At 38.9% G+C, this 23,472-nt stretch overlaps 2 protein-coding genes, 1 long non-coding RNA gene and 1 other non-coding gene across 8 annotated transcripts in view; all 4 read right to left on the bottom strand.

The window, feature by feature from the left end:
- Window positions 1-10,939, bottom strand: part of LOC104846949 (uncharacterized) — a 57,304-nt gene extending 46,365 nt beyond the window's left edge. For all 3 annotated transcript variants that reach the window (XR_010323738.1, XR_010323739.1, XR_002783807.2), the window contains exon 1: window positions 9,961-10,939. This is a non-coding gene — a long non-coding RNA (uncharacterized LOC104846949). The remainder of the gene's footprint in view (window positions 1-9,960) is intronic.
- LOC111747892 (small nucleolar RNA SNORD107) lies at window positions 10,336-10,409 on the bottom strand. The gene has a single exon (XR_002783844.1). It is a non-coding gene; the product is annotated as a small nucleolar RNA SNORD107 (small nucleolar RNA).
- A 4,265-nt stretch (window positions 10,940-15,204) lies between the features above and the next one.
- SNRPN (small nuclear ribonucleoprotein polypeptide N) lies at window positions 15,205-19,735 on the bottom strand. Its single transcript, XM_010600176.2, has 7 exons — window positions 19,621-19,735; window positions 18,624-18,775; window positions 17,145-17,256; window positions 16,569-16,721; window positions 15,965-16,103; window positions 15,515-15,640; window positions 15,205-15,390 (listed from the first exon to the last, which is right to left on the bottom strand). The coding sequence occupies exons 1-7, from the start codon at window positions 19,621-19,623 to the stop codon at window positions 15,353-15,355; spliced, it is 723 nt and encodes a 240-aa protein (XP_010598478.1). The 5' UTR covers window positions 19,624-19,735; the 3' UTR covers window positions 15,205-15,352.
- Window positions 19,656-23,472, bottom strand: part of SNURF (SNRPN upstream open reading frame) — a 28,008-nt gene continuing 24,191 nt past the window's right edge. For 2 of the 3 annotated variants that reach the window (XM_064296184.1, XM_064296186.1), the window contains exon 4: window positions 19,656-19,766. The gene's annotated coding sequence lies outside the window, so the exon portion shown is untranslated. The remainder of the gene's footprint in view (window positions 19,767-23,472) is intronic. The other variant, XM_064296185.1, reaches the window with a different exon arrangement.

The raw sequence follows: 23,472 nt of genomic DNA, 5'->3' as shown, positions 1-23,472 counted from the left end.
AAAAATAAAAAAAGAGGATTGGACTGGACAATGGGTTGGAGAGGGATGCTGGTGAGGAGTGACCTTCTTGGATCAGGTGGACACTTGAGACTATGTTGGCATCGGGGAGATGAGAGGGTGGAGGGGGTTAGAAGCTGGCGAAAATGTCACGAAAAGAGAGAGTGGAGGGAGAGAGCAGGCTGTCTCATTAGGGGGAGAGTAATTGGGAGTGTGTAGCAAGGTATACATGGTTTCTGTGTGACAGACTGGCTTGATTTGTAAACTTTCACTTAAAGCACAATAAAAATTATTTAAAAAAAATAAAAAAAGATACAAAATCAGTAACGTAACACGACAACAAATAGAAAATGAAGATCAAAGAAGACCAAACCTACCAGCAGAAAGGAAATAATAAAGGTCAGAACAGAAAAAAAACAGAATGAACAAGAACAAAAGTTGGGTTTTTGAAAGGATCCGTAAAACTGACAAAACACTAGCTACACTGATGAAGGAAAAAAAAATTTGAAAAGATGCAGATAACCAAAATAAGAAATGAAATTGGAGACAAAAATGAACAGATTTAACTGAGATTAAAAAGACATTAACAGAATACTATGAAAAATTGTACTATACCATATTTGAAAACCTAGAATGGAGAAACTCCTGGAAACACATAATCTACCTACCTAAACTAACACAAATAAAGATAGAAAATCTAAACAGAGCTATAACAAAAGAAAAGATTGTAGATGTCATCAAAAAATCGCCAACAACAACAAAAAAAGCCCAGGACCAGATGAATGCACCAGGGAATTTTACCAAATATTGAGAGAAGAGTTGACACCAATTCTACTAAAACTCTTCCGAAACATAGAAGAGGAACGAAAAGTTATCTAACACATTTCATGAAGCCAGCATCTCCCTGATTCCATGCCGAGAACAAAAGAAAGAAAGAAAATTACAGACCAATAACCCTCATGAATACAGACACAAAAATTCTCAACAAAATTCTAGAAAACAGAATTCAACAACCTATAAAGAACACCATACACAATGATCAAGTGGGTTTCATGCCAAGAATGCAAGGGTGGATCAACATTAGAAAATCAATATAATTCACCACATAAATAAAACAAAGGAAAGGAATCACATAAACATATCAATTAATTCAGAAAAGCCATCTGGTATTATTCTACACCCTTTCCTAATTGTCTTAAACATCTAGTGCTGCTACAACAGAAATATCACAAGTGGACAGCTTCAACAGAGAGAAATTTACTTCCTCACAGTCTAGCAGAATGGAAGTCCAAACTGAGGGCGTCAGCTTCAGGGGAAAGCTTTCTCTCTCTGTGGACTCTGGAGGAAGGTCCCTCTCATCAATCTTCCCCTGGACTTGGAGCTTTTCCACACAGGAACCCAGGATCCAAAGGACGCACTCTGCTCCCGGCAATTTTCTCTTGGTGGTGTCAAGTCCTCATGTCTCTCCGCTGGCTTCTCTCTATTGTATCTCAAAAGAGATTGGCCCAAGACACCATCCAATCTTGTAGATCTCATCAATATGACTGCCACTAATCCATCTCATTGCATCATAGTGATAGGATTTACAACACATGGGGAAAGCACATCAGATGACAAAATGGTATACAATCACACAATACTGGGAATCATGACCCAACCGAGTTGACAGACATTTTGGGGGGACACAATTCAATCCACGACACTGATTTTAAAAAAAAAAAAAAAACTCTCAGCAAAATACGAATAGAAGGGAAATTCTTCAACATAATTAAGGGAATAAATGCAAAACCAACAGCTAACATCATTCTCGATACAGAAAGGCTAAGATACTTCTTGTGAAAAGAAACAAGACGAGGATGCCCATTATAACCACTCTTATTCAAAAAGTCCTAGCCAGAGCAATAACACAAGAAACAGAAATAAAATGTATCCAAATGGGAAAGGAAGAAGTTAAAATTATCCTTACTCACAGAGTTCACATGAAAGCTTCTGAATCTAACAGAAGTCAGCAACACTGCAGGGTACCAGATCCAACATACAAAAAGAATCTGGATTCTTTCACACTAACAGGGGTAATTCTGAAAAGGAAATCAAGAAATCAGTACAATTCACAGCAGCCCACATAGTAGTAAAATACTTGGAAGTAAACCTAACCAGGATATAAGAGACTTAAACAGTGAAAACTACAGATCACTACAAAAAGAGACTAAAAGAGGAAAAGGAAGAACACCAAGGTCACTCGACAACTAGGAGCCCAAGAGACAGAAAGGGCCACATGAACCAGAGACCTACATCATCCTGAGACCAGAAGAACTAGTTGGTGCCCAGCCACAATCGATGACTGCCCTGACAGGGAGCACAACAGAGAACTCCTGAGGGAACAGGAGATCAACGGGATGCAGACCCCAAATTCTCATAAAAAGACCATACTTAATGGTCTGACTGAGACTAGAGGAATCCCGGCGGCCATGCTCCCCAGACCTTCTGTTGGCACAGGACAGGAACCATCCCCGAAGACAACTCATCAGACATGAAAGGGACTGGTCAGCGGGTGGGAGAGAGATGCTGATGAAGAGTGAGCTAATTATATCAGGTGGACACTTGAGAGTGTGTTGGCAGCTCTTGTCTGGAGGGGGGATGGGAGGATAGAGAGGGAAGCTGGCAAAATTGTCACAAAAGGAGAGACTGAAAGTGCTGACTCAATAGGGGAAGAGCAGGTAGGAGTACGGAGTAAGATGTATGTAAACATATATGTGACAGACTGATTGGATTTGTAAACGTTCACTTGAAGCTTAATAAAAGTTAATAAAAAAAAAAAAAAAAGAGACTAAAAGAGACCTACATAAATGAAAGGACACCCCATGCCCACAGACTGGAAGACTTAATATTGTGAAAAGATCAGTACTGCCCAAAGTGACCTACATGCAATGTAACGTCAATCCAAATCCCAGTATTTTATTTTTTTAGAATTTACTTCTATTTACAAAACTATCAATATACATAAAAGTTATTTCATGATTTTGTCCTTTGTACAGAATTTTTTTGGTCGCTTTTTAAAATATTTTATTGTGCTTTTGTTGAAAGTTTACAGCTCTAGTTAGTTTCTCATTCAAAAATTTATAAATATATCGTTTTATGACACTGGTTATAATCCATTTTGAATTAGTTTTTGTGTAAGGTATAAGGATCTTGTTTCATTTTTTCACAGACAGTCACCCAGTTATGCCAGCATCATTTGTTAAAGAAGCTATCTTTTACCCATTTAACAGACTTTGCTCCTCTGTCAAATATTAACTGCTCACAGAAGAATGGATTTACGTCTGGGTTCTCAACTCTGTTCTGTTGGTCTGTGTGTTTGTTGCTGTATCAGTACCAGGTTGTTTTGAATACCAAGGCTACATAATAGGTTCTACATTCATGGTGAAGTCTCCCATTTTGTTGTTCTTCATTAATTCTTTACTTATCTGGGGCCTCTTCCCTTTCCATATGAACCTGGTTATTTGTTTTTCCACCTCATTAAGAATGGTGTTGGAATTTGAATCAGCATTGCATTGTATCTGTAGATTTCTCTGAGTAGAACTGACGTTTTCACAATGTTGCCTCTTCCCATCCATGACCATGGTATGTTTTTCAACTTACGTAGCTCTCTTTTGGTTTCTTACAGTAGTGTTTTGTAGTTTTCTTTGTATAGGTCTTTTACGTCCCTAGAGCCCTGGTGGCGCAGTAGTTAAGAGCTACGGCTGGTAACCAAAAGGTTAGTAGTTCGAATCCACCAGCCGCTCCTTGGAAACCCTATGGGGCAGTTCTACTCCATCCTATAGGGTCACTATGTGTCAGGATCTACTCCACAGCAGCAGGTTTCATTTTTTTTACATCCCTGGTTAGATTTATTCCTAAGAATTTTATCTTCTTGGGGGTTACTGTAAATGGTATTGATTTGGTGACTTCCTATTCCATGCTCTCTTCGTTGGTGTAGAAGAATATGACTTTTGTATGTTAATCTTGTATGATGATTCTTTGCTGAAATCTTCTATTAGTCAGTAGCTTTCTTGCGGATTCTTTGTGGTTTTCTGTGTATAGGGTCATATTACCTATGAATAGGGATAGTTTTACCTTTTCCTTATGAACTTGGATGCCATTTATTTCTTTTTCTTGCCATATTGCTCTTGCTAGGACTTCCAGCACTATGTTGAATAAGAGTGGTGATAAAGGGCATCCTTGCCTGTTTCCCGTTCTCAAGGGGAATCTTTTCATTCTCTCTCTGTTTAGAAGGATGTTGCTGTTAGTTTGTACAAATGCCCTTTATTATGGGTGCCCTACCTGTTTCATCCTAATGATGGCATGCTGTGCCAGATCAGCCCACCAGGCACAGGTAATGGTAATCAGTAGGGGTGAAAGTGCTGCAAGTCTGAGGACCCCCTAACACCAGTGGCTGGGTGAAGGCCAGACCCAGCCGTGAGCTCCCAGCTTACGGGGCATTGTGGTGTTCAGTGTGAGGGACTAGTGCTGGAGCAGGGAAGTGGATGAATGAGAAGGGGTGCTCCTCAGCTGTGGAGCTCTGGTAAGGGAAGGGTTATGGTGCACGTGCTGTGGTTTGAGAGTTTGCACTCAACTTTCACAGGCCTGGTGTCACTCATATTAGGTTCTGGAGGTGCCTGCAGATTCACTGCTCCTTGGCTGCACCAGGTGGGGTGGGTTTCAGCTTGGGATGTTGCTGCTTGCCTCAACCTTTGTGCGCTGTGCAAATTCAGCTACCAGGACACCAGCAACCCCATGATATAAAATTCCCCATTTCCACTGTTTTTGAATTATCTCTCCTTTCACCTGTTGCTCAATTCCTCAGCTTCATCTTTGATGATTAGTGTTCCTAGATTGTCATATATATCCCATTAACTTGCTTGTTTGGGACTTTGTTGTAAGAGGGATGACATGAAGTGTCTGGGTATTCCGCCATCTTGGCCCTGCCTCCTCCCAACAGTCTTTAATGAAATGAAAAAAAACTAATCACCAACTTTATATGGAAAGTACATACAGGTCCTAAATAGCCAATGCACTATATTACAGAAGAAGAACAAAGTAAGCCTCACACTCTGCAAACTCAAAACATACTACACTGTTAGTTATCAAAACAGTCTAGTATTGGTTCAACGACAGACACGTACCAGTGTAACAGAATTGAGAACCAGAAACAAGTCCATCCATCGATGGACTTAAAAAAAAAAAGTAAGCACAGTTGAGAACTCAGAAATAAATCCATCCATCCATCCATCCATGGGTTCTCAATTCTACCTCACTGGTCTACGTGTCTATAATCAAATGACTTATTGCATTGGACATATATACTGCAAAAGACCTCTTTCAAGTGTAAAAGCAAAGATGTCATTTTGAGGACTAAGGTGTTCCTTACCCAAACCATGGTATTTTCGTATTCATGTGAAAGCTGGACAATGAATAGGACCGAAGAAGAATTGATTCCTTTGAGTTACGGTGTTGGTGAAGAATACTGAACATACCATGGACTGCCAAAATAATGAACACATCTGTCTTGGAAGAGGTACAGCCAGAATACTCCACAGAAGCGAGGATGGTGAGACTTCACCTCACATACTTTGGACATGTTATCAGGAGGGACCAGTCCCTGGAAAACGATATCATGATTGGTAAAGTACAGGGTCAGCAAAAAAGAGAACACCCTCAACGAGATGGACTGACACAGTGGCTGCCACAACGGACTCAAACATAGCAATGGTTATGAGGATCGTGTAGGACAAGGCAGTGTCTTTCTGTTGTATGTGGAGTTGCTATGAGTCAGAACCAACTCGACGGTACCTAACAACAACTATGGACGATCGATTTTTGACAAGAGGTCAAAGTCTATTCCACTGGAAAGAAACAGTCTCTAAGAAATGGTGCTGGCAAAACTGGATATCCACTTGCAGAAAAATGAAGCAGGGCCCATATCTCACACCATACACGAAAATTAACTCAAAATGGATCAAATACCTAAATATTAAACCTAAAACTCTAAAATTTCCAGGAGAAAACTATGGAACCTAATGTTTTTTTAAAAAATAAACTATCAAACACAACTAAAAATGCACAAATAGAAGAAGGTAAATGAGATAACTGGGACCTCATAAAAATTAAAAACGTATGCTCATTAAAAAACTTTATCAAAAGAGTAAAAAGACAACCCACACGCTGCAAAAAAATCTTCAGAAATGATGTACCTGGTAAGGGTCTAATCTCTAAAATATATAGAAAACTTCAACAACTCAACAACAAAAAGACAAACAACCAATTATAAAATGGGCAAAGAACATGAACAGACACTTTACCAAAAAACACATTCGAGTGGCCAACGAACTCATGAAAATTTATTCCTGTTAGCCATTAAAAAAAAAAAAAAAAAAAGCATTGTATTCAAATCGATTCTGACTCTTGGCGACCCTGTAGGTACTGGAGAGGTGCAAATCAAAGCTGCAATGAGAACCCATCTTACTCCTGCTAAAATGGCATTGATTAAAAAAACAGAAAGTAACAAATGCTGCTATGGGTGTGGGAACTGTAAAATGGCACATCAAACCTGTTCTGTTGTCATCGATCCCAACTCGTTGCAACCATATAGAAGAGAGTAGAACTGCCCCATAGGGTTTCCAAAGAGTGACTGGTGGATTTGTACTGCTAGCCTTTTTGTTAACAACTGAACTCTTAACCAGTGCGCTACCAGAGCTCAAAACGGTACAACCACTATGGAGAACAGTATGGCACTTTCTCAAAAACCTAGAAATAGAACTACCTTATGATCCAGAAATCCCACTTCTACTTATATACCCTAGAGATCTAACACTACAGGCACAAACGGGCATATGTGCACTTACTTTCATTGCAGCACTATTCACAATAGCAAAAAGGTTGAAATAACCCTAAGTGCCCATCATTGGATGAATGGATAAACAAAATGTAGCATATACATACAATGAAATACTACGCATCCATAAATAATGATGCGTTCTCAAAATATAATGTGGATGAATCTGTAGGACATTACGCTTAGTGAAATAAGTCGATCACAAAATGCCAAATATTGCATTACCTGAATTTTATAAAAAAATTTTATAAGAAGATAAGAATAAGTACACACAAAAACCAATGTTCGTTGGTGGTTATAACGGATAGGAGGGGAGGTAGAAATCACACTCTTGATAGTAGACATTTGTTATTTTTGGTGATGAGAAATATAACACCAAATGTGGGTAAGTGTGTACAACTTGGCAAAGGCAAATGATGTCACTAAGAAGCACACAAAAATAAGGGGTGTTTTAGGAAGTACTGTAACATAACACAATTTTTCGACAAAGTAAAAACAACCAAAAATGTGTGTGGTTACATAGGTATGTATACTATGTGTGCACAGACATGTTTATGTGCAGGTGTATCTACAGGCAAATATATATAGAGAGAGAGACACACACATTTATGTGTGCTGCACACATATTCATATATAAAATGAAACACATAGGAGGCAGGTACGGATAATTCCTAAACATAACGAAATACTTCTCGGGGTCAGTTTAATGGGTTTAAAGCCTTAATACCATAGTCTTGTGGGATAACTTGGTGAATTGGCATAATACCGTTTATAAAGTTATGTTCTACATCCTAGTTTGGTAAGTAGTGTCTCAGGTCTTAAAATCTTGCGAGCGGATGTCTAAGAAACAACTATTAGTCTCTACTCATCTGAACAAAAGTGAAAGAAGGAAACAAAAGACTCAAGCAAAAATCTAGTCTACGGAACTAAAAATCTACACAACCACGACCTCCTCTACCCTGAGACCAGAAGAACTAGACAGTGCCCAGCTACCACTCCTACCTTTCTAATCCAGAACACAACAGACTGACTGATAGGAGAAATCCATAGAACAAAACTCAAATTACTAGAAAGTTCAGACTTACCGGACTAGTTAACAGTAGAGGAACCCTGCAGACTACTGCCCTGAGAACTGAAACTACTCCCGGAGTTCACCCTTTCAGCAAAATAACATATGGGCTCCTAAAATAAACAATAGAGCCCATGAGTAATGTGCTCCTTTAAAAAAATCATCTATGAGGCCAAATGGTCAAAATTTACTCTAAAACAAAGATGAGAAGGTAAGGGAGGGCACGGAAACTAATGGAAAGAGAACAACCGAACAGAAATAATGAAAATGCTGACACACTGTGAAAAATGTAAACAATGTCACTAAACAACTTGTATAGAAATTGTTAAACAGGAACCTAATTTGCCGTGTAAACTTTCACTGAAAACGCAATCCAGTATTATTTGAAAAATGGCTAAAACTGAGAAGGGAATCCACTGTTCAGAAGTAATAAGTTTCTGTCTATGGTGATGGGAAATCTGGTACAGAATAAGGTAACAGCTGTGCAACATGATTAACGTAACTGATACCACACAGGACAAAGGCTGAATTTACAACACACACACATACACACAAAAAGAGCAGCACATGACACTGCATATGTACAACTAAATACCCCACAGGATTTGTTTTCACGGTACGTAGGTTTAGGGTTATGGCTTCCTGGGACATTGCAGTTAATTAACCTAATACTGATTTTAATGCTTCTCTTCTACCTCACAATTTCTTATACAGTAGTCCCCCCTCATCAGCAGCGGATACGTTCTAAGACCTCCTGTGGCTGCCTGAAACCACAGATAGTACCAAACCCTAGATATACTGTTTTTGTCCTATACATACATATGATAAATTTTAACTTATTAATTGGGCATAGTAAAGAGTTTAACAATAATAACTAATAATTAAATAGAACAATTGTAACAATATACTCTAATAATATGTGAATGACAGAGCAGGATGTTGTAAGATTTTATCATGCTACATACTCATTTAACACTTTCGGATCACGGCTGACTGCAGGTTAACTGAATCCGTGGATGGGGGGCCTACTACATAGTGCCTGGGGTCTGAAAAACTTGCTATCGGCCACCAAAGGTACAACTGACGTCTATTCATCTGGAACAGCAGAGGAAGAAGAAAGGTCAGGAATCGGAGGAGGAACAGGAATGTGTGGCTAACTGTGTCCACCAACAGCTCCCTCCTCTGTTGTGAGAGCAGAACTGGATGGTGCCCGGGTACCATTACTGAACATTTTGATCAAAGATTAGAGTGAAGAATTCTGATCAAAAGGGTGAAAACGTGAACAGAATTTCAAAACCTCATAGAATTCACATCTTCTAGAGCCACTGAGGCTGGATGATCCCCAGAACTATTGTCCTGAACTGAAACTGTCCCCTGAAGTCGTCACCTTTAAACCAAACAATAATAGTTTAGCTTAATTAGTAAAGAATGTTTGCTTTGGATGTTGTGCTTTTTAAGAATTATCTGCAGATGATAAAATTCACAATAGCAACTTAAAAAGTTTGATGAGAAGCTTAAGGGGCAGTGAGTATATTCCAATGATGATGAAATAATTTGGAAAAGGATGAGGAAAAGTGCCACAACTTGAGGAATGTAACCAATGGCACTGAATTGTACATGTAGAAATTGTTGAATTGGTGTATGTTTTGTTGTGTATATTTCACAAATGCATAGTAATTTCATGACAAGGTTCTCAGCATCACTACAACAAATGCTGGCAAATATACTAAATCATCTGGCCAGCCACTACCTGGAAACCAGTGACGACTTCAGGGTGTGAGTTTATGGGGTTAGGTATCAGACAGACTAGATCCTAATCACAGAAATTCCATTACAAGGGTGTAACCGTAAAATACAAGGATGTAACTTAGTAATACCATCACATTCATTCACTAGGAATTCCTTAAAAATCTAGTGTGTGGCAGGCTCTTTACTAGCCGATTAACAGCAGACAACTGAAGAAAACACACATACAAAATCAACTGTCCTCAAAAACAAGTAACGTCCATGAGGAGGCACTTACCATACTCATTGCATTCCATATGTTCCACAATTATTAGTTTCCTTCCTTCCTGTACAGCTCTGGCACTCAATTTTTGATCAAGAGGTGGTAGTGACATTTTAGCAAAGGACATGTCCGTGTTTCCACTTCATATGTGTGTGTTTTCTGGGATCCAAAGAAGGGTTTCTATTTTGCTTTGAACAACATATAAAGTTCAGGAAAAAAAAGAAAAACATATATTAAGCTAGAATATTTATAAAAATAAAAAAGGATATTTGAGGAACCAGCAAAGTGCAATACTGCACCTGCCATTTTTAACTATTCAAAATATTCACATGTCAATATATTTTGCTGCAAATTACATGCTCTGAAAAGTCTAGTGAGGCACACTGACTGGGTTTCAGAAAGTCATTTTAAGCTCAAAGTTTGAAATCATTACATTCAGATAAGGTCCATTATCATCATGAACCTAGCCAAGGCCTCTGCAATATACTTTATTTTTATTACAAGGTTACTTTACCTGTGATTTATGTTTCTGTCCTAAATGCAGTTAATATGATTTTCAGCCTTATGTGGGACACTACTGGGTAGGAACCTTGCTGATGATAGGTCAGCAAATTCAGTACTCGAATTCTCTCTTTCCTTCAAAGTCATCACCTAAGTTGGCAAAAGGACATCAAGTGAGACTGAAAAAGTTCTAACACACATATATCCCATTTCAGGCTTAGATGTCATTCTCCTAGTACAGAAAACCCAGGATCCTAAGCTTTGCTCTATTTACTTAATAAAACGCATACACCACATATTACATGTATGGCCAGTACCAAAGGGAATAAAATGCACACAAGTAAGACAATCTAGCAATGTACAATCATTTGGATGACATACATTTTTAAAATTACATCCATTAATACTTTAGAGATATAACTGATTACTTGCAGATATCAATGAAAGTTTTTATTGGAAGTGACTACACTGTTTTTTCTGATCCTAAAACAAGATTACATAAACTCTAGACAAAACATACTACTATAAAATAATTAGCTATGTAAATTGGTTCCCAACTGTAATAATTAAAAAAAAAAAAAAGAAAACATCAGTCCGTTAATTACAAGACTTTTAAACATTGATATCATCACATGATTGGGACTAATGACTGTGAAAATAGAGAATGCCTTAATATCTTAGTAATCTTTTCTATCAAGTTCAGTCTACCTACCTTATTAACAGAGAATACCAAAAGGACTTCATAACAAATTACTAACACAGCTTAACTATTAAATCGCAAATTCTATTTCAAAGTATTATTTAAATCACAGAGAAAATCTTATCAGACATGATATGCAACATGTTTTTGGAGTAAGTTAATAAGTATGTATACCTGGAAACCAACAGTTTGTTGCCCAGTCATGTTTCACATGGGGCATGCATTAGTTTGAATTCAGGAATACAGAGGACAACAGACCCATATCTTTGATATCTGAAGATACGTATCTTACCCTCTACATTATGAGAGTCTTTATCCCGAGTGGTCTTCTAGTACATGACACACAATTGGGTTCTCAAAAAAAGTTCCGGAGCACCAAAGAGGACATTCAAATGGCCAATAAGCACATGAAAGGATGTTCGTTAGCATTCCCATCCCATGGCCACTGAGTCTATTCCAACTCATACTGACCCTACAGGACAGAGCATAACTGCCCCACAGGGTTCCAAGGCTATAAATCTTTATGGAAACAAACTGCCACATCTTTCTCCCATGGAGTAGCTGGTGGGTTTGAACTGCCAACCTTTCAGATAGCAGCTGAGCATGTAACCGCTGGACTGCCAGGGCTCCTTCATTAGCTATTAGCCATTAAAAAAAAAAATTAATGGCTAAGGGAGATGCAAATCAAAACCACAATGAAACAACATCTTATCCTCTATGAGAATGGCAATGATAAAAATGGAAATCAATAGGTGTAGAATGTTTTAAAGAAACAGGGATCCTCAACAATTGCTGATGGAAATGGCATAGCTGGTGGTAATGTATAATAAAACAGTACAGACAATATAGAAACCATTTGGGTGGTTCCTCCAGGTTGAACATATAAGTACCGTATGACCCAGAAATCTCAATGCTGGCTACATACCTAAGAGACGAGAACAGTTACATGTACACCAGTGCTGACTGCAGCACTACTCACAACAGTCAAAAGGTGGAAATAACTGAAATGTCCATCAATGATGACATTGATGAATGCATAAACAAAATGTGGTACTTGCCTATAATGGGATATTACTCTGCCATAAAAAGAAATGTAGTTCTGATGCATGCTACAAGATGGATGAACCTTGAAATCATGCTGAGGGAAATAAGTCACCAAAGAACAGACACTGTAGGATCTCATGTATATGAAATAAGCACATGTTTACAAACCAAAATTAGTGGTTACCAGGGGTGAGAGGGATGGTGAAAGGGGAGTTTTTCGCTTAGTGTGGAATGAGTTTATGTTAATGGTGATGCAGTAATTTGAGAAGGGACAGCAAGCATTGTTGAACAACTTGAAGAATGTAATCAATGTCACAGAGTTACCTGTAGAAACTGTTGGGAAAAAAACTCCAGAAAGTTCTATGCCAAGAATGGTATTATCAAAACTAAAATAGCCATTAGAAATAAACACCTTGCATAACGTAGAGTTCTTGTCATGCACCTCTAACTTGCAAAACAGGCCATCTTTGGCCTAGGAGCCATAGTTACAGGAGACATTTAGGTTAACTGGCATATCATAACCCACACAGACAATGTTCTACATCCTACCTTGGTGAGTAGTGACTGGGGTCTTAAAAGCTTGAGAGCGGCCATCTAAGAACAGTTGGTCTCTTCCTGTCTGGGGCAAAGAAAAGTAAAGAAAACCAAAGACTCAAGGAAACGATTAGTCCAAAAGACTAAAGGACCACATGAACCATGGCCTCTACTAGACTGAGACCAGAAGAATTAGATGGTGCCCGGCTACCACTACCAACAGCCCTGTCCAGAACCATGATAATACGTCATGGACAGAGAGAAAAGTAGAACAAAATTCAAACTCGTAAGATCAGACTTACTGGTCTGATACAGACTGGTGGATCCTTCTGAGACTATTGCTCTTTGACATCCTTTGAACTCAGAACTGAAGTCACTTACAGAGATCGTACTATACCCATAAAACAGACAGGCCTATAAAATTAACAATAACACCAGTAAGGAATGTATACACCAGAAAAATCAACTATATGAGACCTAAAGGACAGCAGCATTTGCCAAAAGCAAACTTCAGGGCGGTAGGGGCAGGAAACCTGAGGGAATGGACACAGGAAACCCAGGGAGGGAGTGGGTAGAATGTTGACACATTCAGGGCTTTACAACCAATGTCACCAAACAAGCTACGTATAAATTGTTGAATGGGGAACTAATTCGTTCTATAAACTTTCACCTAAACAATAACAAAATCTTTAAAAAAAATTCCTATGGAGCAGTTCTGCCCTGTAACACATGGGGTTGCAATGAGCCAGAATGGACTTGAAGGCAATGGATTTTTCATTCTCCTCTATAATGGAAGGCTTTGAACCTTCCAGACGTTTGCAGATTTTAAGGTCAGAGAGCCCTTCCTTTTGCAATAGGTCCCCCCACCCCCAATAATGCTTTCGAATAAAGTCTCTCCTTACTGAAAAAAAAAAAGAGGCCATCTTTGAGGAGTGTTATAGAATGGGTTTTCTTCATATATGATGCATGATCACTCGCACCAAAATCAGAATGCCATATATGCCAGCAGACATATAGGAGTAATATTTTCCTTCCAACAATGAAAAAAGTTAGCACAGATCACCAGGAAAAGAGGGTCCACATAGCAGACTGAGCAGAAAACATAGCTCCTTAAGTATGACCCACACACTGTTTAGAGAGGAAAAACTGTCTGTCATCTCAGAGACAAGTTTGTCCTGACAGAGTGGCTTTGTCTCCAGACTCACATAAAATACCTTGGCTGGGGGAGCTGAAATCAAAGTTCTTTCATTTTTTTAACATTAACAAACTCAGAAAAAGTAAATGTCTAATCTGTATTACAGAACTCCCCCCAAACCAATTAAGACTTGACTATTTTATGTTCCTTACCTGATAGTTAATGGCCACCAGTCCTAGAAACCACTCTGGTGAAGACATAATATCGGTGATAACCAACTGTAGTCACTTCAAAGGTCCCTTTTTCTTGAATGACTACCACTTGCGAGGATATGATTGAAAAGGAAGAAAAGATGACATGTATATACACAGTCTCTGCTGGAGAACGCACAGCCTCAATCAGTCTATCACTCTTCGGCTTACTGTGGAGTTAACACCAATCTAAAGTCTTTGATAAGCTAACTCCTGCAGTCAACATAGGTGATTTGCTCATTGCCTACTGAATGACCCTGAAATCTTACTAATAAAATCTAAAAAATCTCCTTCTCCTTACCTTTTAAAAATGACTTCATTGTTCAATGGGTAATGGACTGGGCTTCATTGTTCAAATACTAAAATTGGGTCTAGATACTACATTCCTCAGCTATTTAACTAGAAGAGAGTATCTACTTCTCTAAAGAAATCCAGTACTTTATTAAGTGACGTCATTGGGCATAATCGGAATTTGTACTGTAGCAAATTATCTGTTTGGGTAAATAATATAATGTATTATCTCAAACATGAAATCCCTCTGCCTCCTAGTACCCAGGCTCTGTCTTTTTTTTTTTTTTTTTCAGTTATTGATCATACTTACTCATTTCAGGTGATGGTTACTCCCAAGGTCAGATCACCTACCACAGCCACGTCAGGCACTATGGAGCTGTAAAAGCCGATCACCTCAGGTAAACTTTCAAGAAAAAGTAGTAACTTTTTGTTCCAAATGCTTTGGCTTAATGAGCAGTGTCTGATTCAGTACCACAATTACCTTTGCTATATATGTGGCCTCACAATGCTTCTCATCTCATTCCCATTACCCTTCAGATACAGGTAGTGTGATTTAGGAGGTTAGTGTGACTCTTAGCTTGACTTCTTAAATCTCCCTGGTCATTAGTTTCCTTATCTATAACAGGTTACGGACCAGCACCGGTCAATGCACAAAGCGCAAGTCAGGAAGCAAAAACAAGTATACCATATGGACTAAGCTGCTTGAGAGAATTCACCTCACCCATCATAATTTCAAGACCAGAAGAACCCCACTCTGACTTCAATGAAACGAACAGACACACACACCAAAAAAAAAAAAAATGTACACAGTACCTTGCAGTTTAATTGCTCTATTCATTTATTATTAGCTAATATTAATGCAGCAAAGAGGAAACAAAAAGCTCACGAACACTACACAGTTTTACAAGATGCATTGCAGGAAAAAAGTGACTAAGAAGGATCAACAGTATCCTAGGGTCTTGGTGGACGCATTCCTGGGGGAGGTGGACCTAGAAAAAAAAACAAGATATCCATGAAAAAAAAAAAAAGAGCAGATACATATTCAGGGCTTGGCTGCCACCACCAGGCACACTATAACTGAGTAATCCCAAGAGCACCAGTGTGCCCACTCACCTCTAATTCCTGGTGGAGGGGGTCTCATTCCTGGAGGGGGCATGCCTATTGGGGTCCCTCGAGTCGGAGGAAGCCCAATTGGTGGGCCCATGGGTGGTCTCATACCAGGTGGAGGGGCCATAATCCCTTCAAAAGTAAAATGATGAAATAAAAGCCTCATAAATCAGCTCATCTAAAATAGCAGAATTCACCCCAAGATGATATTTACATAAATGGGCCCAGGTATCTATTAACCCCGTATGCCATCCCTAATTTAAAAGGGACCATACGTAGCCTTTTATTAAAAATTCAGTATCCTAAAGGAAGCATAATCCCATGCTTCTAGCTAGGTACCTGGGCTGGGCCTTAGCACAGTATCTTCTTAGCAATAGCATCTTTAGGCCTCATTCCCTCATCATGCTACAAGTTTCTCATCCCAAATCTTCTACTACTTGTTCGTCAATCTCTTACCTGGAGGCGGGGTTGCTCTGCCCACAGGTGGAGGTGGGGTCCCCCGACCTGGTGGGTACTGTGTTGGGGCTCCAGCAATGCTAGCAGTAGCAGCAACTGCAGCAGCTGCTACGGTGCCTCTTCCCTGGGGAGTCATTACCTGAGAAGGCATGACCAGGAAGACAGTGAAATTGAGACCATTAAGTACAGAAAACAAATGGGGCTAATGACCAATTCAATCCTTTAAAAGTATAGCAATTTTGTACTTCTCCCATTATTTTTAAATTAAAAAAAATAACTTTCGGTACACTGACACATTCTGCTTTAAACTTAATGAGCCCCTTTCCCATCTGATAAGCCCTTTTGTATTTTCTCAACCCTATTATTTTCATACTTCTCTTTACTCATCTAGTAATAACAGTGGCAAGTTACTCGTAACTAAGGTGATTTTAAAAAGCCAATGCCCATCCTAAGAAGCTAGTTCTAACTCCCTTCCTTTCCAGTGCCCTCTGCAGCATATGCTGCTTACATCACATAGGATGCAGACTCAGGTTTTTAAATCTCCTCAGTCTCAGGGTCTAGACTCATCCTCTCAATAAAATAAAACCTCTTCGTGGTTCCTCACCTGTTGAGATGGCCCTCCAACTCCTCGGACAGGACCTGCTAATCCAGCAGGAGCCTGGGGAATTGGGACACCAGCTGGTACCCCTCTGCCAGCTGCCCTGCCAACTCCAGGGCCTCCTGCAGCTCCAGCAAGTGGAACCCGAGCAATGCCAGTCTGAAACAAAAGTTTACAACTTGAAACCAAATTCTGAATTGTCGTAATCTCTCACTCGTACACTGATTAACTTCACCCTGTTCCCATTCCACCTATCTCATTTTGGTTCTTTACTCAAAGGAAAAAATGGGCAAGTGCACCTTGGAGACATCTTGCAGATGCCTAGAACGTACATTATATTTGTCAAAACATGTATGTTTATGACCATAAAATGAGAAAGTAAATAAGCAACTGCTATGCTTATCTAGGTACTACACGGTGCGAAGAATAATTTATCATAAAACCCTAATCTCTAAATACAAAGAACTGACATCAAGTGCTAAGTACGTTTTAATTGACGAAGATGTGCTGTACTGTGCCTCTCTCATCTCCAATAAAGCAATGCTCTTCCACATGAAAGTTCCATCCTACCCTACATCTTACATCTTTGGGGGGTGGCCCCTCCACAGTCATGGAAACCAAGTTCTCCCCACGCAGCAACACCAGACCCAAAACCCGCTTTTCTTCACGCTCTGGCTGCTTTGCATTCTTTGGCCTACAAATCAGAAGCAAATTTTCGTGAAGTAAGTTAGTATCTCTAGCTCAAATTATTTTACATAACTTACATGTGTATCACAAAGTAAAAATTAAGACAATAACTGATGCCAAGAATCTTATTTAAACATAAGACAGTCACTGAGCTGTGATAAAATTAACACCTAGACTCAGCTGATATGCAAATACTAGGCACAGCAAGGTGAGTGCTGAAGCTCTTCTATTAAGCTTCAGCCCTTTAAAGAATGTTCTCTAGATATTACACTTCAGCAAAACTAATTTCTTCATTGTAAAATAAATGCAATGACACAGTAAGCCTTTTAAAACAGTCAAAACTGAAACCTAACTCTATATAATTTTAAGATGGGAAATAATTTCTAAATCATTTTTTTAACTAGGTAAATCTTATTGACATATCATGGAACTGAAATAATGAATAAGACAGTAATAGGCAAAAGAGGGCATACAAAATGGTAAGGAAGTACTTGGAATCAGAGACACCTGTGTATTCCTGAGCTTACCATTTACTGTGTAACTTTGGAAAATTAAATTCCTATCCTAGTTTCTTCAAATGTAAGCAGGAAAAATCAGATTAATGTCTACTGCATACATGTATGGGGTTTAAACCGCATTGTGTAGGTAAAAGGAACCATTACAATTACAATGCCATTTAATAAATCCCATTAGGTATTACCAGAGAATAATGCAAGCTGAAGCATTAATTAGGTATAATTACTCCCACGACTTGGTCAGAAAGGAATGAAAAACAGAACTGAGAATATGCCCGAAGCTCTCAAATACCTTCTTTGTTATTTATCAATATCATAAGGGTTTTTTAATGCTTTTTAGTATAAAGGTGGTTTAAACAAAAAAAGTAAAAATAAAACTGAGGCATCCACCATCCTAGCACTTCTGGAATGATCCGCCGCCTTGGTACAGGAAGGCGACTGGAAATAAATGAAAGGGGGACGACAACGAAAATGTCATGAATTCTGTTCATTCAAATTTAACTGAGAAGAACTGTCCTCAACAAGCACAAGGAGTCAAACATCACTTTTCCTCATTATTTTAAAACCCAGGAAACCCTGGTGGTGTAGTGGTTAAGTGCTACAGCTGCTAACCAAAAGGTCAGCAGTTCGAATCCGCCAGGCGCTCCTTGGAAAGTCTTTTTGCAAATTAGAAATAGTTCTACGGCGATAAAAACTTTGAGACTGGGAGCCTCTACAGCTATTTGAAGATGACACCGAAGGGTTAGAAACTTTTTCCCTACCTCCTTCAACTACCCTCTATAATCCCTTACTCCTGCTCTAGCCTTGGCTTCCCACTGCCTCTACCTGCATATTCTTTACCCAAACAGGTCTTCCTTACTTGATCTTCCTGAACTCATCACAATCACAAAGGATTAAGTTCATATGCTTGTCAAAGGCCTTAAAGGTGCCAATGAAGATTCGGCCATCTTGCAGGATACATCTCATTCTATAGTCAATGTGCTGCAGCATCTTACTGCTCTTGCCCACGGTCTGCAAGGAGTAAAATGAGAGTCAATAATCAGCTTGTTCACAGCCTATTTTTCTATGCCACTTGGGTTTCTTTCCCACTCCTATACCAACCTGAAACTGACTTCTTTCGCTGACCAAATCCCTCCACCTTTCCCCAATTTCCTTCACACCTACTCAAGACAATAGTCTACATTTGAATCCAGTTCCCCTCTATAGCTCCATCATTCTAATCCCATTCCTTTCCCAAATCATGGCCAAACTTCACCCTCTCACAGACACTTGACCCTATCTCTTTTCTCTCCTCTCCAAGTTTTGTTTTTTGCTTCTGTTTTTACTATTAATAGGGTAGAGTAGTGGTTAAAAGCTTGGCTGCTAAACACAAGGTTGGCAGTTCAAATCCACCAGCCACTCCTTGGCAACTCTACGAGGGCAGTTCTACTCTGTCCTTATAGGGTTGCTGTGAGTCGGAATCAACTCTACACCAACAGGTACTAATAAGGTTAGGATACTGTATCTTTCTCCAGACTGCTTTCATCTATACTAACTGAGCCCCAAATTTCTCCATTTTCAAAGTAGATGTTACATATACTGTAATCTGACCTAACAGTCTACCTTCAAATGGTCTCTTACAATTATAATCACAACCAAAAACTCTTCTGTATTTTCTCACAGCAAAATGGTTTGCAATCCTTTTCACTACTACAACATGAACATCACACATTACTTATCTTCAGCCACTACCCTAATTCAGTGAGAATCCATTTCTACAAACTTCTGATTTTTAACATTCAGAACCCAAAATCAACCCACACTCTGGCAAACCCTTAGAGCAGTTTACCACCCCTCTCTCCTAATCTTCATCTTACCATGATTGCTGTTCCACCAAATCCAATGTCCTCACAGTAAAGTTTCTGGAACCTTAAGACCTAGGGGAAGGCTACAGATAAAGGTATGACGTGGTTCTCCTATAAACAATGCCAGCTGGGAAGAAGCTTCAAACAGCAGACGGAGCCTGCGGAGGAGAGCATGTTCAAGCTGCACCACCATCTACCATGTTTACAACAGGCAGATAATTTTGCATGAAAACCACAAAAGACATATTCAAAAATATTCCTACTCCCATGTTCCCACAACCACCAAGAAAAAATTCACTATTCCCTCATATTAACTATCACATTTGACAAAACTCATTTAATTTTATTTTGCCTAGAAATGTGCCAAAAATCAGCTTCATTATCCATTCCCAAAATTTACTATTTTCTCTTTCCATCCTTATTTAAGCTACTGATTCATTTTTTTCTCTGGTCTAAAATTAATACCGAGTCACCTCTACATCAACATCTTGATAATCAAGTTTCTCCATCCCAACTACCCCTAAGTTAGTTCAAACATTCACGGTTGGTTGGTTGGTTGTTTTGTTTTGTTTTGTTTTTTGGCCATACCACCTAATAACTCACTTAAATGCTCTCAGTTGAAATGTTCCCTTACTCCCTACAGCTCCATCAAAATGATGTTAGCTAATCTTTATTTACCAAGAGCCAGGTTTATTACTACATACCTGCTTCAGACTTCCTACGTCAAAAGGGTGCAAACAACTAATTGTCGATATATCGGAATACGGCAACTTCCATAGTCACCAAAGAAACACACACTTTAACAATAAGCTATCCTTTTCCCTGTTACTCTAAAAATGCGCCTTCCATATACGGCTACGAAATCTAGGCTGAACTGGTTATAACAAAGCCTCAAGCTGTGACTTATTAAAAAAAAAACCATAGACATACTTTTTAACAGAAGTTTAGGTTTATGCATAAAAGAAGCACAGCATTAGAAACAAAATCTGATATAACTACTTTTAACAAGGCAACCATTTCCAATAATATTATACCTTCATTGTTTTCAATACAGAAATACTAAAATCAAGAAAAAGTAAGCTGGTTATTTATGTCATGAATTGTACATGTGAACAGGACTGAAATGACAGCTGTTTTATTTTGCCACAATAAAGAAAAAAGAAACTGGTTACATATACAAGTTAAAATTAATTAAAGTGTGGTTACAAACTACAGAAACATCAAAACAATACAGAGAAATAATGCTTTGAGGACACTGTCACGTGGAGCTATATGGTAACAGAACAGAAGAGAATGTAGTATCAAAGTAAAAGTTCACTAATGGTGATGAGATGCAGGAAAGATGCTTTCCTTCTCATTTCCAAAATTTTACATCTATTAAATAAATTTTTATGACAACTCGGATTGCCTAAACAAATTCCTGATGTTGCTTCTTTTTGGAACATTTCCTGCAAGATGATCTGTCCATATCTTAACGCATGGTCTGACTAATCTCTATACACACCTCTTCTCCAATCAACCAGGCTTATATTCTCAAGAGTGTAAGAATTATGTCCTTCCAGACACTTCAATGCCTAGCACCCAGGAAGAATCCAATATTTGTATGAATTAACGTTTTACATGAACCTTATACTTAAATGAGTATACTAATCAGCAGCCTGAGGACCCTCAAATGCAGTATCTGACGCAAACTCGTTTAAAGCCTACAACATCTTTGTTCTGAGTATTGCCTTAAAATTCTTTATGATGCAGAGTCCAAACACCACCACCTATATATAAAACTCAATCCTCCTTCTCTTCTTAAATACAGCACATTTTTTTTTAATTCTTCATTTTTATAACCCTGTATCTATTAAGTCCTGGGACCCTGAGCAAACCTAGAGACAAAGTAATAGATGAGTGGTTGTCTGGTGCTGGGGGTGGAAATGGGGAATGGCTGAAAATAGGCATGATGGATCTTAATGAAGTGATGGAAATAGTCTAAAATTACCCTGTGGCAATTGGTGCCCAATGATGTAAATTAGCTAACAAGTCTAGATTTATACACACTTCTGTGAAATATCTAGAATAGGCAAAAGCAGAGACAAAAGTGTATCAGTGATTACCAGAAGTATGAGTGAGGGAGGATTGGGGCATTATTGCTTAAGCGGTACTGAGTTTCTGTTTGGAGTGAGGCAAAACATTTTATGGATAGTGGTGATGGCTGCACAACATGGTGAATAAAATTTATGTCACTGACATATATTTAATAATGATTAAAATAGCAAATTTTGTTATATATATTTTATCACAATAATATCATACAAACAGTTGGTAATTTTATGGTATTGAAAGCTATGTATCAAAATGTTTTAAAGGGTTCAATAAGGTCAATAACTTAAAATAATGTACAAAGTTCAAACTATTACTTTCATATGCCACTGATGGGGGAAAAAAATCAGCACAACCACCGAGACACTATTCCTTGACCACACTCCCTTGCCGCCAACAATGGAGACATACTACCAGCGTGCCACAGAAAAGTTATTAAAAGAAACCAGTAGAGCTGGATATAGCTTTTCTAAGACTAAATTTGAAAGACAAAAAAAAAAAAGTAACCACAAAAACCTTTAAGGTTTTTATTGAGTAAGAGGAAACCCTGGTGGCGTAGTGGTTAACTGCTATGGCTGCTAACCAAGAGGTCGGTAGTTCGAATCCACCAGGTGCTCCTTGGAAACTCTATCGGGCAGTTCTACTCTGTCCTATAGGGTCACTATGAGTTGGAATCGACTCGACGGCAGTGGGTTTTATTGAGTAAGAACAAGTAAACTGAGGCACTTGACTAAAGTAAAATGGCTGCTTTAGCGTTCAGGGTCCTACTCCATCTTGCCTTTAAGATATGCAAACCCCTAACTTATTCTTTAAGGCCTATAACTAAATGTAAACTAAAGAAACCTTTTTCTTTTCCCCCTTTTCTCTGTGGTTAGGAAACCCTGGTGGTGTAGTGGTTAAGAGCTACAGCTGCTAACCAGAAGGCCAGCAGTTTGAATCTACCAGGCGTTCCTTGGAAACCGTATGGAGCAGTTCTACTCTGCCTTATAGGGTCACTATGAGTTGGAATCTACTCGACAGCAATGGGTTTATCAAGACCCTTCCTGAAACAATGTCTCAGGAAGAAGACCTTGATGCTGACTCTCTTCTGGGTCTCCTAGGCAACTACTGACAAGAAAAATTTCACTTAAGCCAGGTGTTTCTAGTAGAAAAAGGACCTGTAAACCTCCACAGCCCCCACTTTCAGTAAACCCACCTTGCGTTAATCTAAGTTTGTAATGTCCAATCAAAATAGTGCACCTCAAGTTCTTTGTTCTCATCCTTTAAAAGTTCTCTGCTGCTTCACTGTTTTGGAAGTATTTGTTCACTCTGTAAAATCAGACGTCTTATCCAGGCCAGACTGTTAATGAACCACCAATAAATCTCCTTTCTTCAACAGAGTAAGTGTTTACTACGCTTAGACATAAAACAGCACCCGAACAGGCTCGGAGGCATCACCTTTGGTAATCTCCTGGGACATCACCAAATCAGACCTCTGTGCCACAGGGGTATCTTTGTGCTGTTCCATTTTTCTGGGGTCCTGACATTGTCACTCCAGGTAAATAGCCTCTCGAGCTGAACTCAGCCTTTTTGCATTGAGTTTCTGAAGAATTATGATTGGTTTTCTATCTTCTGCTGTCTGAAATTGATCAAACACATAATAAAGATGCACTGATAATTACTAGTGATTGTAACTGAAAAAGTTGAAAACAAAGAAGTACTGGTAGTTGGAGAACTGGCCTCGGTGACAGAGATCTCATGATACACTTTTACAAGAATGAATTATTCATTGCA

The sequence above is a fragment of the Loxodonta africana genome, chromosome 13 (genome assembly GCF_030014295.1).
Source record: "Loxodonta africana isolate mLoxAfr1 chromosome 13, mLoxAfr1.hap2, whole genome shotgun sequence".
NCBI classification, from domain to species: domain Eukaryota; kingdom Metazoa; phylum Chordata; class Mammalia; order Proboscidea; family Elephantidae; genus Loxodonta; species Loxodonta africana.
Note: the sequence above shows the minus strand (reverse complement) of the source record. Positions and strands in the feature narration are given on the sequence as shown.

Bases quoted from the DNA above. Each gene is read 5' to 3' on its own strand.
- SNRPN (XM_010600176.2), bottom strand. The intron at 16,104-16,568 runs GTGAGGAACCAC...ATGCCTTCTCAG, and splicing joins TTGGAGGGCCATCTCAACAG to GTAATGACTCCCCAGGGAAG. The intron at 15,391-15,514 runs GTGAGTGGGCAC...TTTTTTTTCTAG, and splicing joins CCCTCCACCAGGAATTAGAG to GTCCACCTCCCCCAGGAATG.